Here is an 18,009-nt window from a genome sequence, read left to right as displayed (position 1 = left end):
AATTAACCAATAAAATATTAATAATAATATACTTATTTATACCAAAAAAACCAACTTAAAAATAATTATAACCAATAAATAAATTAATAATAATAATATTATATTAGAAAATTTTAAAAATATTTTAATAAATAATATTAAAAATAAATAAAAAATAAATATTACAAAAATTAAATATATTAATTTAAATAATAATAACAATACGTAAATATTATATATACGTTATTATATATTTTTAATATTAATATTAATAATTTTTAAATAAAAATTATTAATTTAAATATAATATATTATAATAATATTAATAATAATATAAATTATACGGTTTAATTTAACTTAAATTTAATTAATATAAAAACTATTATAAAATATAATAATATTATTAAATATAATCTATTTTTAAAATTAAAAATATTTAATAAAAAAAATAATAATAATAGTAAAAAAAATTCAATTTTATTAACAAATTAAAATAATTAATTATTTAAAAATATATTAATAATATTAAATTTAACTTAATTTTTAATATTTATATATAACAATATTATTAATATTTTATTTCTAATTAATAATTATTAAATTTAAAAAATTAAAATATTAAATTTTAAAATAAAATTAATAATTTTTATAAATTTTATTAATATAAACCATAAAAAATAGATATTTTTATATAAAATTATTATTTTATTTTATAATAATAATAATAATAAAATTGATAAAATTTAAAAAATTTTTATATAATTATTAATTTTAATAAATTGGTTTTATAAACATTTACTTTTTCTATTTATATAAATAATTAATATTTTATTAAAAATTAAGAAAATACTAACTAAAACACGGTTTTATAAAGCTTAAATATATTAGAAATTATAATTTAAAAATTATTATAAAAAATAAAACCATAAAAAACAAAAAACCTAATTTATTAAAAAATTTTTATTAATTATAACTAAATTAATATTATTTAATTTAATTTCTTTATTTAAAACTTTTTTAAATTTAAATATTAATAATAATATATATTATAATTTAATCAAATTTATTAATAATCTTATTAAACTATATCATAAACATTATTAATCTAAATTAATATATATATTTAATAATTAATATTTTTATTTTTTATATTTAAATATTATAATTTTTTTAAATAATTAAATATATTATTATTATATTAACCTTTTATATTACTATTATAATATTTAAAATAATAATTTAAAGGTTATAAATTTTTATATAAACCAAATATATAATTTTAATTTTAATTTATATAAGAAATTTTATATTATAAAAAATATTATTATTAAAATATTACAAATTTAAAAATATATTTGTTTTGGTATTTAAAATAAAAAATTAAACAATATTTCTTTAAACCTATTATAAAAACTTAAAAAATTTATAATAATTTTAAAAAAAATTTATATACTAAAATATAATATATATAAATTAACAAATATATATTACAATTATAAATAAAATAAAACATTTAAAAATTCAAACCTTTTTAAATTATAAACCAACGTAAAAAAATAAATAAAATAAAATATTTCCTTACTAAAATATAATATTTCTATATTTTTATAAACCGTTTATAATAATAAAATATATTAATTTACTTAACGTATAATTTTTTTTAAATAATAAATAAATAAAAATTTTAATATATATAATATAAAAAAAATAATTTTACTTTATTATACTTATTTTATATAGGATAAATTAAAACTTTTTATTTATAAACAAATATTATTTAAAAATAAATAAGATTAAAAATAATTTAATATAAAATTAATTATATTTATTTTTTATATAAATTTTATTAATAATTTTAATATATTTTCAAATTTATATCAATTATTAATAAAAAATTATATTACCTCAATTAAGTTATTTACCATAAAATATTTTAAACCTAATAATATATATCCATTAATTTTTAAATTTTATAAATTAAACTTTAAAAACGTAATAAAGATTTTTAAAAAATTTAAAAAATTAGAAAAAGTAATTATATTAAATATAAAAAACTAATTTATTATAATATATACCTTTACTTTATATTATATTAAAAATATATTATAATAAATTAAAAATAATAAAATTAAAAACTTTTATAAAATTAAATTTTATTACTATTATTTTATTATATTAATAAAACATTTTTAATAATTAAATATAATATTAAATTATAATATAATTATAAACAATTATTTTTACCACTAATTTAAACATATATAAAAAACTATAATTATTAAATATAAAAATAAAATTATTAAAATTATATATAGTTTATAATAAAATATAATTAATCTTAAACTATTATTTTAAATTATTTTACTAATATTTAACTTTATATTTTTATAATTATTTAATACTATTTATTTAAAATATATTAAATTAACTAATTTAATATATAACTTTATTTACAATAGAATTTTAATTATTATAATAATAAATAAATATATATTAAAACTATAAATATAACCATTTTTACTTAATAAATAACAGTTATAATTATTAAAATATTACCTAATTAATTACAATATATTATCTTATATTATTTAATCAATTATTATTCTTTTTTTTTTTTACAATTAACTTAAAAAAGATTATATAAAACCTAATTTTTTCTAAAAAATATTTAAAAATAATAATTTAATTAATATTATTATACAAATATATATTATATTTATTAAAAATAATTATATTTTTATAAAATTTAAAACTATTAATATTAATTATATTTAAATAATACAAATTATTAAAATAATTAAAAAATCTTTTAATAAATTTTATATATATATTTCTAAGTTTTTAAATTTATAAATAAAATTAATAATATTTATTCAAGAATTTAATAATAAAAATACAATTATAAATAAAATAATATTAAAAAATATAAATTATTTATTATAATATTTTAATAATATTTTAAAATTAAATATTTATATTACATTTTATTTTATAAATTTTATAAAAAAATATAACTAAATAATTAATTATAATACTTTTATTAAAAAAAATTTATATTAATAAATATTTTTTTTTAATAAAATTAAAATTTTATATATTTTTATATTAAATTTTTAATTATTTAATATATTTTTTTTTAATAAAAATTTTAATATTTAATATTTATAATTAATTTAATATAAATAAATTCTTTAAATATTACATATAAAAAATAAATAAATATAATATTAAAAAAATTTTCTTTAAAAAATATAATATATAAATAATTTTATATTTTATTTTTTAAAACATATATAAAATTAAAAACCTTAAATTAATATTATAAATATATAAACTTTATTTAAAATATCTTATATTATTTAAATAAATATTTTTTTATTTTAATTATAATAAATTAACGGATAAAATAAATATTAATAAAGAAAATATAAAGAAAAATATTATTATGTTTAAAAATAATATCTATATTAATATTAAAATAATTAACTATATTTTTATATCAAAAATTAAACAATTAATCTATTTTATATAAAATAATAATTTATTTTTTATAAAGAATTTTTAACTATTATATTTATTTTTAACCAAATTTTAAAAGATATATTATTAAAACTATAAATATAAAAAATACTACCTTTAAACATTTAATTTTAATTTTAAAATTATATAAATTTATAAATTTATATTTAATAAAAAATATATTTATATTTAATTTATTTATATTTATTTATTTTATAAAAATTAATTAATAACCTATTATTTATATTAACTTTTAATTATAAAATTATTAAAATATAATATATTTTTAATATTAATAATTATATCCAATATTATAACTTTAACTATTTTAATTATATTAATTAAATATTTATATTTAAAATATATAAAATACTTTATATATTTACTTTAATAATATTATTATAATATATAAATATTTAAAATAAATTATTAAACTTAAATATATTAAAAAAAGTTAAAAAAATATTAATTATTATTAGATTTATAATAATTAAATTATTTAAATTATATATAATTAATATTAAACCCGTTAATTTTATTTATATAAATTAAAATATTTAATAATTATAACCTAAATATATAAAACTTATTTTTATTTTTTTTATTTTATTTTAAACTAATATTAAATAATTAACTAATAATATTATTTTTTTAATATTTAAAATTTTAATATTATAACCTAAGATATATAATGGTCATTATAATATTTATAATAGGAAAATATTTTTATTTATTATTATATAAATAAAAAATATATATATATTAAACCTATACTTATTATTATTTAAATATTTAATAATATTTTCATAAAATAAAACCTATCCAAAAATATTTAAACCTTTTAAAACTATAAATAAAAACCTTATTTTTTTAAATTACTTATAAATTACCCATTTTTTTTAATAATTATTTAAATAAATATTAATAACAAATTATTTTTAATAAATATTTATATAAAATTATATACAATTTAATTTATATATTATATTTTATTAGGATAATAAATAAATATTAATTTTAACATTATTATAATATATTAATAATTTTAAAATTATAAGTAAATTATACTAATATTATATAAAATATAAAAAAAATTTTTAATATTAATAATAATAATTATTATTAATAAAATAATTCTTACCAATAAAATAATTTTTATTAATGAAATAATTTTTAATAATAAAATGATTTTTACTAATAAAATAATTTATATAAAAAAAATAATTTATATTAATAAAATGATTTATATTAATAAAATAATTACTATTAATAAAATAATTTTTACCATTTAAATAATTTTTACCAATAAAATAATTATTATTAATAAAATGGTTTTATATAATAAAATATTTTGGTTATATAAAACAGTTTAATTATATAGAATACTTTGGTTATATAAAACGGCTTAATCATGTAAAATGTTTTGATTATGTAAAACGGTCGGATTATATAAAATAATTAGGTTTAATTTAAACGTTTACTATACATGGAATTATTATAAGGGGGTTGTAATCGTTCCACGAACCCATATAGCCCCGCTATGGTACCTAAGTAGGGGACACCGTATTTATGAACTTAAAGCTTCGGAAACCCCTGGTTAATATCCGAACACGCACATAGTTGAGGCTTCAGCATAGGAAAGTAAAACTGCATACCGAAAAAGACAAGAGGACATTTCAACTCAGAACAGTATTACTTTAATAATTAGCGCTCTAGTACCAAGACAGGCAGTCTTCTCTCCATCTACTCGCTTCGGGTATCTACTCATTCTAAATATCGAAACTTCACGCTCTTCCACCCATCACATTCTCTAGATAGAAGTATTATCCTTACCTTCCTCCTCCCTAAATATATATTCGCCCATCTCCTCATCCCTATCCATGCGGAAACACCTCTCGGCATATATCCCCTGGTTATTCTTATCGCGCCACGCTGCGCCTAGCCGGCGCACCATAACCGGCTTCCACCCACCGACGTTGATCGTGATGTGCCGCCATGGGCTCCCTCGCTTATCGCTAATCAGAAGTTGTAGCATCGCTAAAGCGGCGGTGTGGTCTAGATCTTCGTTATTGCGTACCATATGATGAGCACGCCACACCGTCTGCGTGTTTAAGTTGAGGGTGTGGAGTCGAGGGAAATTGCAGAGCGCCTCGAGGAACTGGTCAGAGTTGCACATGGTTACATCCATACCCAGCTCCAGATAGCTAAGATTGACTAGCGCGTGAGATAGTTGAGTAAGATCTTTTGTTCGCATCGTGGGATACCGTCGCGTCTCGTCGCCAAAGCCGGTGTAGTCCCGGAAGCTCAGAGCCTCGAGCGAATCAGCATGACAAAGTAGCGAATCTATTGGAAATGATTCCGTATTGCAAACTATCTTAATCTTCTGAAGAGCCTCAATACGGCCTATCAGTACGTGTAGAATCCTTGTTATATCTTCACGTCGAGATAAGGCATGCGTGGTAAAGTCTTCGCAGTGGAGTGTCCGGAGGTTGTTGAGTTCTGGAATAGGCACCGAAGTAAAGAATTCGAATAGAGGCACGTCGATAAGAGTTAAATGCTCTATCCGCGAGAAATTCCAATGCCTTCGGACCTCATCAACGCTGTGGTTCCAGTCGTACGACCGAAGTGATATCCCTTTAAAAGGGGGTAAACGTTCATTTCCATTGAATTTGAAGCTTGTACCTTGACCACGGCCATTATAATTGAGATTTTGTGTGCATTGAGCCTGGACAAGGAATCGTTTTAACGAGTCGATGGTTCTCGTGAGAGTAGGACTCTGCATCTTTAGAGAAATAAGATTACTCGCAGGGATATGTTGGGTATAAGTGCTGTATAAATCACTATAAGAGTCCTTTAGAGGCAGGTCTTCAATATATATCTTGGTCCTGTTAACCTCGATGTGGTATGGGCTTAATATATCGGACGGTGTCGAGAAAGGAAGACTCCAGCCTGTAAGAGATTGATTTTCAACGTAACGCCATCTTTCAGTGTCAGCCATTTTAGTTTCGCAAAGCTCAAAAGATTGAATACCTCAAAGATAAGAGTCTTTGTACTTTGTCCAACACCCGCCTAGTGTTTCTCGCGTCAAGATTGCTCCTTGCTTCTACGTGTCTAGTAAATAAATGAATGTTCCTAAAGTAACCAGGGAAGTATGTCTCGGCGAGGGGGTCTATTATACGCTCGCTAAGTTGTATAGTTTCATAATGTATAGGCGTAATTATTGTTTCCAATCGTCTAGATAACCGGCGGGCATCAGCTAGCGTTCGGGAGTGAATGGCTCTCAGCTACGAAGATATAATGTTAACTACTAAGTCTTTGGATGAACGGAGGTAGTAAATTGATGGGTAACCTAGTACCTGTTTAAATATAATATTTAATAATTCCGCACTGAGGCTGTCAAGAAATGTTGTTTGCGTAGGAATATCCACTGTAGCTCCTTTTTCCATGAGGCGTTTATGACTGTTCTTTTTTCTTTTATAACAAGTAGTAAATGAGTAGACGGGACAAGTCTTCCGTATGGTCTTCACTTGGGTCATGATCGGTATTGAGAAGTCCCAGGTGATAGATGTAACGAGCACAGCAGCTTAATTGTCTTATTAGTGACGACGTGAGTTTCTGCTAGGTGGGAGATAAGTCGACTAATAAAGCGAGGCTAAATCCGGTAGATAAAATCAATATGACAGCTGACAAAAAAAAAGAAACGCTAGTAGTAATGCGGCGCCTTGAGTGCTCATGAGACGAAGACGATTCATCAGATGGAAGAGCTAATGAGAAGAGCGGTATAAGCGATTTCGACCTCGAGCTAGGCTTTGACAGATGGAGAGAAAGCCACTAAACCTCTCGCGGGCAAAATAGCGAATATAAACTATGTGGACTTGCATACTGTCCAGAAATAGTATATAAATTGTATATCATGAACAGTAACTAACGTAAGTTAACCGACACAATAGACATATTGAGTGATAGGCCAAGATACGTGGGTATCTATATTAGACCTTTTGCTCACCCCTGAGACTAAGTCCCGGTGTCATATCGAGACCTATTTATGGAGCTATGGTGGAAGCTGAGTGAGATGAAATTAAATATCAAACCTCGCGAGGACATCGTCATTCTCGCAAGACTCGGTAGCTTAAGTTCGCTGTTTGAAGTAGAAAGCTACCTAAGAAGGTAGGAATTCCCGAGGGTAGATGAGACGATCTAGCCAATAGGATGTTCTTAACGGTCCGAACTCGCGCCATTGAGCATCTCGGTTCGAGCTAGCATATAAGAGGATTCTTATGCATTACTAGACATCAGCACAATGGCCTTTGCATTGGTAATGCGCCAAGAGGAAGAAATGTGAGAAAACTAATAAGAGTGTTAGAATGTAAAAAGTACGTACCTTACTTACACATCAAATTCGCAAGGTTCGCCAAAAAGAGGTGACCCCACATGGCGCTAATGCCCGCTTCTCAAAACACGCGGTGATGGAAGCTGCCGGTTACTTTATGGCCGCCACGCGCAAGCCACGGGCTCGGAACTAAACCGAACCCCGCCGCTTTTACACGTGGAAGATAGACGGGACATGAATAGAATAATATAATTTCTTTGCTACCTTTCATACAGGTAACTGATATAATTAGATATTCATCTTGATAATACCTTTTTTACTATCTTATAATCCCTTCACTTGCTGTCCCATTACTACTAGTAAAGCTTAAAATAATTAAAGCATCGGAAAGATAGGATACATCCGCTCCCACGTGTCATTTACCCCATTAGGAAATAATTAAAAAAAAAAAAGGATCTCGCATCTCAAGGGTCCTAGGATGTACCATCTAGCATACATACATACATTAGGTACACTACACCACTACACACAGACAAATAAAAATAAATAAATACAAACAGTAGTTTAGCGTCGAGGGTGTGTATGAAGGAATGCGCAAGATCGGGGATCTACCAATGGCCAGATCGGAAGAGTCAAAGCGGTAAAGCGGGAACAGGGTACCATAGCGTTCCTGGGAAAAATTGGGAAAATGCAACAATGCGTCCGGACCGGCCAACTTAAAGACCCGCAAGGAGGGTTCGCCCGGGTCTGCCCGCATCGTCCAATCGCAACTTTGCATCTGAGGCTCCGCCGGCTTTTTGCGGGTCTCCACATCGCGTTACATGTTAATAGGTATAATGCAAACATAGGTATACAGAAATTATTTGGACATTGCGATTATAATACTTACTGCCTGGTTTTTACGAATTGGATGAACGGGAAGAATAATTTTAATTCAGCAGAATAGCCAAGAATTAACTAATGCATGTACTAGCAAACCTAGCAATAACATATAGTTACATATGTTGGGTGGTTTGTCTAATGTTTGCATTAACACACTGGTCGACAGAACTTACAAACAAAATCCCTGTAAATAAGATAAGCAATGCATTATTATTAGCCATGCACTGATGCTCAACTGGAAAGAACAATGAGCTATCATAAAATATATAAGCCTAGGTACCTAGCCTCTAGGTTCTATTCTATGCCAATTCCCAAACTAAATATAAGCCATTATAATCCCCCACATGCTCGTGTCAAGCCATTACGACTACTTAATACAGTGGAATAATCGGACGAAGCCCCAAGTACTTGTAGAGACCAAATGACCAAACCTTAGTACAAGATCTTAGTACAAGATAGTAAGAAACCTTCTTTCCTTCTAGAACACTTACCTGAAACGACGGAGCATACCTAGCAGCAACACCTCTACAAGGCTAGCGTTAACTTGAAAAATCGGCTATTATATCATAGCGAAAGCCCGTCATATCGGTAGATAGCGTGACACTGAAAACGAGGACCAGATCTCGAAAACGATGTCTATACTGTAGGTAATCTTAGTAGACAAAGTAATAATATACTAACTCTACACCTAGCTAGCGAATCCGCTACTGTTCTAGCAATCTTTTACTATCCCTCAAAGGTTTAAGCTTTCTTTTCTCTCCTCCCCCTCTAACCCCCTTCCCTACACTGGGAGCGGAAGAGATACTTTTAGCCAAGATGATCAAGGCTGATTATCCTCCTTGCTCATATGACCATAAAACTTCACCGCCAGCACACCACATACTCAACACAAACACAAGCATCAGGCGACATCAAAGTGTATGCGAACGATCGAACTGAAGTCTTAACATTTGGGGAATCTCGTTTAAGACGAAAAAAGCAGCAGCAACGACAAAAATAAAAAAGGACGGCATGTAAAAAAAAAGGCCCAACATCAACACAACAACGACCGAACAGGACAGCACCATGAGTGATCTTCACGGCTACTTATGGCCGCCGGCCTTTTCCACCTCTGCGCAATTTTAATTCTAACAGGTAGATAGACACCCTTAATCCAGACAAGCGGAGTATATGCAAACACGGCCATCATCAATACATCGATCAATACCGGTAGATCGGCTCCTTTTGTTTCGGGGGTGGAGCCTCGTAATCACTAATGTCGTCACGCGAGCGCCGATCGTCAGACGAGGAGTCTCCCGCAGCTCCGTGCATCGTCTCCTTACCGAGAGCGCTCTCTTGCCTACCCAAGTAACTCGGCGTCGTCTCGAAACCGGGGTGGAAGGGTTCAAACGCTAACCGGGGCTCCTCGATATAGTTTGATGCCCCACCACCAGATCCCGAGCCGCCGGCCGCACGGGATCTCGACCCTGAAGGCTCGGGATCCCTGAACGGATCTTCGTCTTCGGTAGCGGGTGTATGTGTTCTTGACGGCCCTGCTATAGCAGGTTCGTGTTCCCTTTCCTTACCTTTGCCATTCGGTTTCCGAGCTGGCATAGTAGGGGGCTCTAAGCTACCCCCATTCCGTTCTGACTCTATTGGGCTCACGGAATTCCGAGACGGAGGCTCAGTCTGAGATTGGGGCAGTGGTTCCATAACAGCGACGAGTTTCCTAGCGTTTAACATAGCTCTTTGATGTAAGCTTAGCGATGCCTGAAGCTGCTCGTTTGTATCGATGAGGCTCTCCATAGTGTCATTATCAGGGGCTGGGTTCTCAGCAGTCATGTACATCTGTATACTTCTACTTGCGCTAGTGCAGCGATCGGCAAACTCCTTGATTAGGTCGTTACTGAGTACTTCGATTGGCGGGGTGTTGGTAACTACTTGTTGTAGCAAATTCGCAGATGTCCGCGCTTCTTCTAGCCTACTGGCTAGCTCAACAGGGTTAGGGAGATTGCGATTCGAATGGGCTCGAGCGAAATAGTTCTGGGAATGGGGGTTGGCTGGAGGTGCAGTCATCGAACGCGTCACCGGAGCAGGCCGTCCCTAATTAGCAAAACATTAGTATGATCCAAGTATAGAAAACCCCGTTGTAACATACTCCATATACTTGCTGCGCTCTGTCTTTCTCTTTCTTCCACATATTAATGAGAAGGGTCAAGCCTTCATCATACGCCTTAGTATTTTCAAAAACGTCTAATGTCTCCATCATCATCTGTCGCACACTCGGATCGCGTACGGATCTCAGCAGCTCCTTCGAAGTATCGGTAAATTTTGAGTCCAAATTTCTAGTAAATGTTTGACCAGGGTTATCGGCAAGGATGCGAATGAGCATGATGGCATTGTACTGGTAGGAAGGTTTCGTCCAATAGTCCCTTTTCAGGTATTTTCGAATTAGGCGCGCGCATTCTGCGGCTGCGGCTGGAGATGACTCGGCAGCATCGACGATGGGAGGCAGAAAAAGGACTTCGTCTCCAGAGTTATTGGAGTCAGATTCGCAAAAGGATTTCTAATCGAAAGTCAGGATTGTTCGGTTCAACTTCAGGCTAGAATTGAATTTGATAGGTGTGGACGCACCACACAACGGTTGGCCGTAACCTCGGGGCTTTCGCCTTGGGGAACTTCAGGAGTGTTCGGAGCTTGAAGAAAGTATATGTTAGCGAAAAGTATAACTAAATCATCAAACCTGCGAGTTTGCGCAAGCGACAACTTAAGATAAGGCTTTTATCGTACTATCGGCAGACTTCTTCTTTCTTATGGTGCCAAGCACCTTGCTCATCTTGAGCGACTTCATTGAGACCTGCAATTGTATCCCCTTAACGGCGCATATGCCAGTAGTTCAAATGTGAATCAGGAAAAGTCGAGGCTAGCGATCGCGGTTATAGTGCAAGTCTCAACCCAGAGTTTTAAGTATGTGGTGACGGATGAGGCACTAAGTTAGGCAAGGAAGCTAAGCGGCCCCCTAAGGCTGACAGCGGTGAGAGTGTGATGGTGGTTGTCGTTTGGATGTATAATGCAACTCTGAACCCAGGGACTGATGGGTAGAGGGTGGGTAGAGTTTGAATGGTCTGGAGGCTGCAGGGTGACGAAGATGATGATTATTATCGGCTAGCAGAATGGATAAGGCGGATGAAACTAAGGTCTGATTTGTTGCGTTTTGGGGTTGGCGCACTCAAAAAGACAGGCTTAATTGGCGAAGAGCTCGATAGAAAGGAAAGACTTGGTAAAAAGTTGGTTGTTAGAAAAAAAAAAGGTTGTGTTAGGAGTTAAGGCAATCTCCAATTCTCTATGAGATGAGAGGGAAGTATTGTCGGCCAATTGAGATAAAGTAGCAGCGCTCCACTGCCTAATGCAGTATGTACTTCAACTGTGATGCCGCGCGACTGCCTAGAAGCTCTTCAGACCCCAGCAGCCCCAACAGCCCCAGTTGCCACATTTCTCCAAGCTAGTATATCTCAACCAATCATAGTTTACCTATGCGGGCCGAAATAGTTAAAGCAGGATCATCATGCAGCATTCTTAATTATGCACAGCCTCAAAACTATACGCAACGACTATACATGTGACGATATGCAGGTGTACGGAAGAGAAAACATATTGGCGAGATTGGATACTCTGCTCTACGTGTACCTGAGAATTCGAGTCACGAATGCCCTCATCGTCTTGGCTTCTTTCATCGAACGCGTGGCACATCAGAATTTCTTCATTATACACGCATTGTCCTACGTATTCAATCGTCAGATGATTAATCACTTTTATAGTTAGAAAAGATATTTGAACTATTATATAATATAATATCTCCCAACGTGTGGATAAGTCAAAGCTGTAGCAAACATCCCGTTTCTATATGCTGACAAAGCATAGGGGCGCTTGTCTCTTATAGTCGCCCCTTTTTTGACAATATCTAGCATATCATTCTCTTATTCATAAATCATTTATCCAACCATGTATCATCTATACTATTACAAAACTACAATTTAATAAACAATATGTATTGCTTTTCATTAAAGTTAATTTAAAGAAACTTATTCTAACAATTGGATTATACCTTCATGAGTGCGAGTTGACTGCTTGGAATAGAAACTTGGTATTAACCGTGTTGTACTTTTCGAACCTATTCTATAGCAAACAACATGAACTAAAACAACTAACTCGAAACGAATCACAAAGCAAACCATGCAAATCATCAAGGCAAAGTTTAGAATCAGGTGAGAAAGTATTTGTTGAAAACGGCCTCAGATTGGAAATCTCTGGTTCTCTAGTACATACATACAAAGCAAGATAGCCAGCCAGCCAACACCCCTGACGGCATATGGTCCCTCTGAGCGCGCCCTTTCAGCAGCCTACCGTCTATGAAGGGGTGGAAAAACAAACGCAAAGCTCAGCTCATCGACGCCGTACGCCCTAGAAATGCCAACGCAAGAGTGTGATGTAATATACACAATGACAAAATCCTCGTATTCCGCCGTATCTGTCCGAAACCTCGGAAACCTTCCACTAGTCGAATAAATGTGCAAAAGAGGTATAACTCAGGGATCGTATCGCCAATGAGTCAGTAAGGGAGATGCTAAAGCGATGAAGCTTCAGGTGATATCGGTGCATAACTAGTCCGTTCCAAGAAACAAATCAGGCTGGTTTGAAGCCCTACATTATATGGACAAGGACCATACTTCCGCTTCGGTGACCGTATGATAAAAGGGGTCACTAATCGTATCTCAAGTGATAATATCTCAAGAGTGAACAAGTCGGATTCTGCTCACAGATCGGGGTATATCGACGGCTTTTCTAGGAGACGTCGACTCAACATCGTTCTCATCTTCATCATCTTCATCTTCCTCCATGGGAATTGTCTTCTTGCCAGCAGCCATTGACAAGTCCGCGTCATCCTCATCCTCGTCTTCATCTTCTTCCGGTACATCCTCGGAACCCGCTGCGACAATTGTAAGACTCGAGTTATGCGACGCGGGCTTTCGAAGGGCGGTTCGGAAAGCTGCCGGTAGCTTCGTCTGCACCTTGGCCTTGCTGTAGGTTCTAACTACAGTCTTGGACTTTCGGACTGCCGATGTCTTCTGGCTCGAACCTTTCGGGCCTAGAACTGCTTTCGTGTTGACAGAGATTGTCGACACGCTACGCTTAATAGCTGTGGCGGCACCCTTGGCGGCTTTAAGACCAGCAGTAGAGAGGGTACGCTTAGCACCCTGCGCCTTTACCCCTGTCGCGGTCTTGATCTTGCGCTTCTTCGCTGCGCTGCTCTCCGCGTCCTCTTTCTCGCCAAGTGCGTCTTTGAATTTGCGCTTTCCGCCACTGGCGCCTTTTTTACCGGCTCCCGTCTCCTTGGGCGGCTTCGGCTGCTTCACTTCCTTGGGTTTCGGGCCCAAGACTCCCCGACAATTCGGGCTACCACAGAGACACTTTTGGACGTTCTTAGCAGAAAAAGGGTCAAAGTTGTAGTCGTATGTCAACTCTTCGCCTGTCATGATAGGGCGGTCGCCCGCAAAGAGGGCCATGCGAGGTTGTCCCGAAACAATCCACTTGATCATTCGGCAGTTTGGCGAACATGAATGGTTGACGAAACGAGCGATACTACCAGTCGTTGCGTCGATGATCATGTTCTGGTCAAATGACATCAGATAATAACACTGAACTTGTCAGTAACTGCACCAGAAATTTTCATAGCTAAGATCCATCATTAGTCTTACCTGATTGTCCTGGTACTTCTCGTTCATGCGGCGATCACACTCCTCTTCTGTGATGATTTCACCAGTGTACTCCATGATGATCTGATTGGGCTCAAAGCATCGATTGGCGCGAATACCATAGCCTCGATCCGAGGTCTTGATAACCTCTACTCCTACGCGGTACTTTCCTCCTTCCTTGATCCGCTCCTGGAGTCTCGCAAAAGCGCGGTTCTGGCACAAGCCAATGCCAACATTGCAGTTGGTTTCATCACATTCGTAAAGCATGATTCTGTTCTGGCAACTCTCCCCGCACCCGTCTTCCGGGGTGCATACACATTTGGATTGATAGTCCTTGAAGTGGGGTGTTTTCTTCCAGTAAGCCGCAGCATCACCAACGAATCGGTCTAAGGAAATGTTAGTTAAAACTGACTCAAAAATGAAATATATTAAGAGGATTAAAAATCCGTAAATAAGCATAATTTTATTATGCAAAAAATAATGAAATGAATAAATAGACTTACTCTTCGTTATCTTCTTCCACTCGTCAGGCTTAGGTTGTCCCGGAGGGAGAGGGTTGCAGATGTCAAAAGGCAGCTTAAAATCCCTGCCCTGGATCAATGTGCGCATACCATTGTATATAGGCATGGGCATAGTATTGTTCACCTTGCCGCTCGGCATCAGCTCCGGCAATTGCGCTAAGGTCTTCTTCTCTGACGGAGTGAGTCCCTTGTAGATATCTAGTGGGGCCTCCTGGCCAGCGTATAGGCCGCGATCAAGGTATTTCTTAACCCGTCTCTTCTTAACAGCCGGGCCAAGCTCAACAACAGGTTCGGGCTCTGGAGCAGTAACCTCTGGCGTCTCGGATGCGACCTTCGTCCTCTTTCTGGGAGGTTGCGAATCCTCCGGAGAAATGTACTTCCCGTTAGCCCAGGTGGAGTATAGAACAGGCTTCTTATCTATTCCTGCAAATTCGTCTGTGTCCTGCAGACGTCGTAGCTCACGCGACATCTTGCTCAGGCCCTTCTCAAAAGTCTTCCTACCCCTCTTTCCTAGAGTGGACAGCTTGCTCGCCAAGGTTTCGGCTTCCACACCTGTTGAACGCGTCGAGATGCGTCTCGGGGGGATCGCATCTTTCAGTGTAGAAATTTTAGATTTGGTCGACTTTATAGAGATCGCATCGTCGTCGTCGCCGTCCTCTTCGTTTGCAACTTGAATCTCACCGGCAGTTGTGTGGCGTCGCCTTCTGTTAGATACGATGTCGCCTTTGGATCGTCGCTTGCCGTGGATAGCAGTGCCAGCTAATTTAGCAAGGTTGTAGATTGGCGCACTAAGGCGCTGTCGACGCGAGCGTCCGTTCATAGATGTGTCTAGAGCGACTTGCGCAGGGGATTCGGAAGATTGAACGAGGTTCAGAGGCTCGGCAGACGCGACAATAGAGTCGGCTACCTCGGGCGTCGCGTCGACCTCGGTCGAGTCAACGGGTTCGTTAACAAGGCCAATTGCTGTGACATTGTCGTTCTTAGAGATATCTGAAGCCAAGCTGGCTGTGTCGGCGACAGTAGTTGGAGGCGTAGAGCTTAGAGACGCGGCAGCAGAGAAAGTGTCTGCGGCAGGGCCGAGGCTAGACTCCGAAGAGAGTGCGCGCGTCGGAGACATGGTTGCAGGTGAATCCATAGTCGAGCGACGCGACAATGGGGTTGGCAATTCAGCCAGATAATAGTTTGTAAGAGATAATGACGCGTCAAGTATGTGGTTGTTTTGGGAAAAGACCAGTATTACCGGAAAGAAGAGTTATGTAAGGTAATGTTGTAAAAAGGTAATGGTGTTGTGGTGGTATGGGTGGTATGGATGGTATGGATGTGAAGGGTGTGAAGGAAGTAAGGAAGTATGAGTAAAGCGTAAATGTACCGTAGTACCCCGTAATACCCAACTCGAATTGGTCAATGAATTGGATCAAGGTTTAGTTTTAGTTTAGTGTTGGGGTGAGAATAGAAAAGGTAAAGAGTAGTAAAAGGGTAAAGACCAATTAACTTGGGCCAATGATTGAGCTTATCTGAGACCCTGGGTCGCTTCCCACTTTGGTTATTTAAGTACTCGAGTACCTTTGTATGTATGTAGGTATGTATTGCAAGACCGGTCGCGTTTTGCAGCACGATCAAGGAAAATACCAAAGGTGATTCTTGAAGATGCCTATATATGTTAGAATGTGAAGCCAAAGGGTGCATGTGTAAAACAGGGAGCTGTAAATAGGACTAGGTTATTACTCACTTGTGTGTGCTGGTAGGTTCCTGTTCGCGTGTTTCGTGATAGTGTTTCCGATTCCCTCTTTTTTTTTTCCCCTGAGGAACGAAGATCCGAAGAAGGATTGTAAGTTCCAAGAGAAACGTTGTCTTATTCTCTAGGAGATAAAGTCAGTTTCGAAAAACTAAAAGTTGGTGGCTAGATTGAAGAAACGAGTGTTCATCAAGTTTGTGAATGATTGAAGTTGTGAAGTTGTGAAGTGGAAGATTTGGATGGTTGTGGTAAGAAGGTTAGAAGGTTGGAGATGAAAGAAAGGGAGAGGAGGGGAAATTTTAAACACTGTGGTTGAGATGGACACTAGTAACTTAATAGTTGTGGTTTGCAGTTGCGGTAGTACTTACGTATGCAATGGATGGATGTATTATCAAAAAAGTTGAGAAGGCAAGGTAAGGTAAGGAGGTAGTCAGGTACCAAGTATTGTTGCCTCAGCTTTTTTAACAAATGGCGATGCAGTGTGCAGAAAGGCAGAGGGGAAGAAAAAAAAAAAGGCGGTGCGGTTGGGAAGTACGATGTGCGTGTGTTTTTTGTGTGAAGAGATGAAGAAGGATGAAAAAAAAAAAGAGAGAGAGAGGGAAGAAAAGTAGAGATGGATTACGTGCAAGATGAGAATTGGATCTAAATTGAAAAATCGGGGAGGGAAGAGACGGAGAGACTCAGCGTGGCACTGGCGTTCAAAAGGTAAATTACTACATATATAACAAAAAATGGCTGGGGGGGGTTAAAAGTTAAGGTTGATAGCTCGACAAGGTATTTAAGGGTATTTTTAAGGTATTAATTATTATTTGTTGCCTTTTCCACAGATGACACGCCAATGCCAATACTTAAGCCAATACTTAATGTTAACAATGTTTCCCTATTATCTATTCCTACCTTTTACCTAAAGGGAGGTAGGTTATATGGTTATGTGGTTATATGTGGTTATGTACACCCAGGGCCAGTCACATCCTTCGGATTACATAGTCCGACATATCCGTTGGCATCATTCAGTTTTCTCTGTGACTTCATTATGCCATCTAGATACCCCTTGCTGCGGCTGACTGACCGACTAACCACTTGCCCGCCCATAGTCTCACCACCGCTAGCTTCGAACCACAAGCCAACTTGCTATTATCATCCTTGTGACTATCCATGACCTTCAGAAACTTAATCTGTAGGCCCCTCCCCTCTCGAGAAAGGGGATGCTAAATTTGTCAACACCACTCATCTTTAGGCAATGTCCTAGAACGATAAAACTACTAGGCTTCGATACGCCTCGCACGGGGACGGGCACTCTTCCGACTTTTA

The 18,009-nt window shown here is 34.4% G+C and overlaps 2 protein-coding genes across 3 annotated transcripts; both read right to left on the bottom strand.

Moving 5' to 3' along the window:
• Nucleotides 1-5,308: 5,308 nt before the first annotated feature.
• On the bottom strand, nt 5,309-6,280 carry GL218_02816 (uncharacterized protein; the record flags this gene model as incomplete). The annotated part of the gene is made up of 1 exon (XM_033579352.1): nt 5,309-6,280. One exon carries the CDS (start codon nt 6,278-6,280, stop codon nt 5,309-5,311), a length of 972 nt encoding a protein of 323 aa, XP_033436294.1.
• A 3,630-nt stretch (nt 6,281-9,910) lies between these two features.
• On the bottom strand, nt 9,911-16,098 carry GL218_02815 (Histone-lysine N-methyltransferase ASH1L; the record flags this gene model as incomplete). Of its 2 annotated transcripts, XM_033579350.1 has the most annotated exons (7): nt 9,911-10,792; nt 10,848-11,255; nt 11,324-11,418; nt 11,480-11,546; nt 13,663-14,385; nt 14,446-14,828; nt 14,946-16,098. In XM_033579350.1, 7 exons carry the CDS (start codon nt 16,096-16,098, stop codon nt 9,911-9,913), a joined length of 3,711 nt encoding a protein of 1,236 aa, XP_033436289.1. The 2 variants fall into 2 exon arrangements, with proteins under 2 accessions (XP_033436289.1, XP_033436290.1); XM_033579351.1 differs by lacking the exons at nt 9,911-10,792; nt 10,848-11,255; nt 11,324-11,418; nt 11,480-11,546 and having other exon boundaries at nt 13,477-14,385.
• Nucleotides 16,099-18,009: the final 1,911 nt, after the last annotated feature.

Source organism: Daldinia childiae (genome assembly GCF_008694065.1).
Source record: "Daldinia childiae strain JS-1345 chromosome Unknown Scaffold3, whole genome shotgun sequence".
NCBI lineage: Eukaryota > Fungi > Ascomycota > Sordariomycetes > Xylariales > Hypoxylaceae > Daldinia > Daldinia childiae.
The sequence above is the reverse complement of the archived record's forward strand: the minus strand, read 5'-3'. Positions and strand labels throughout refer to the sequence as shown.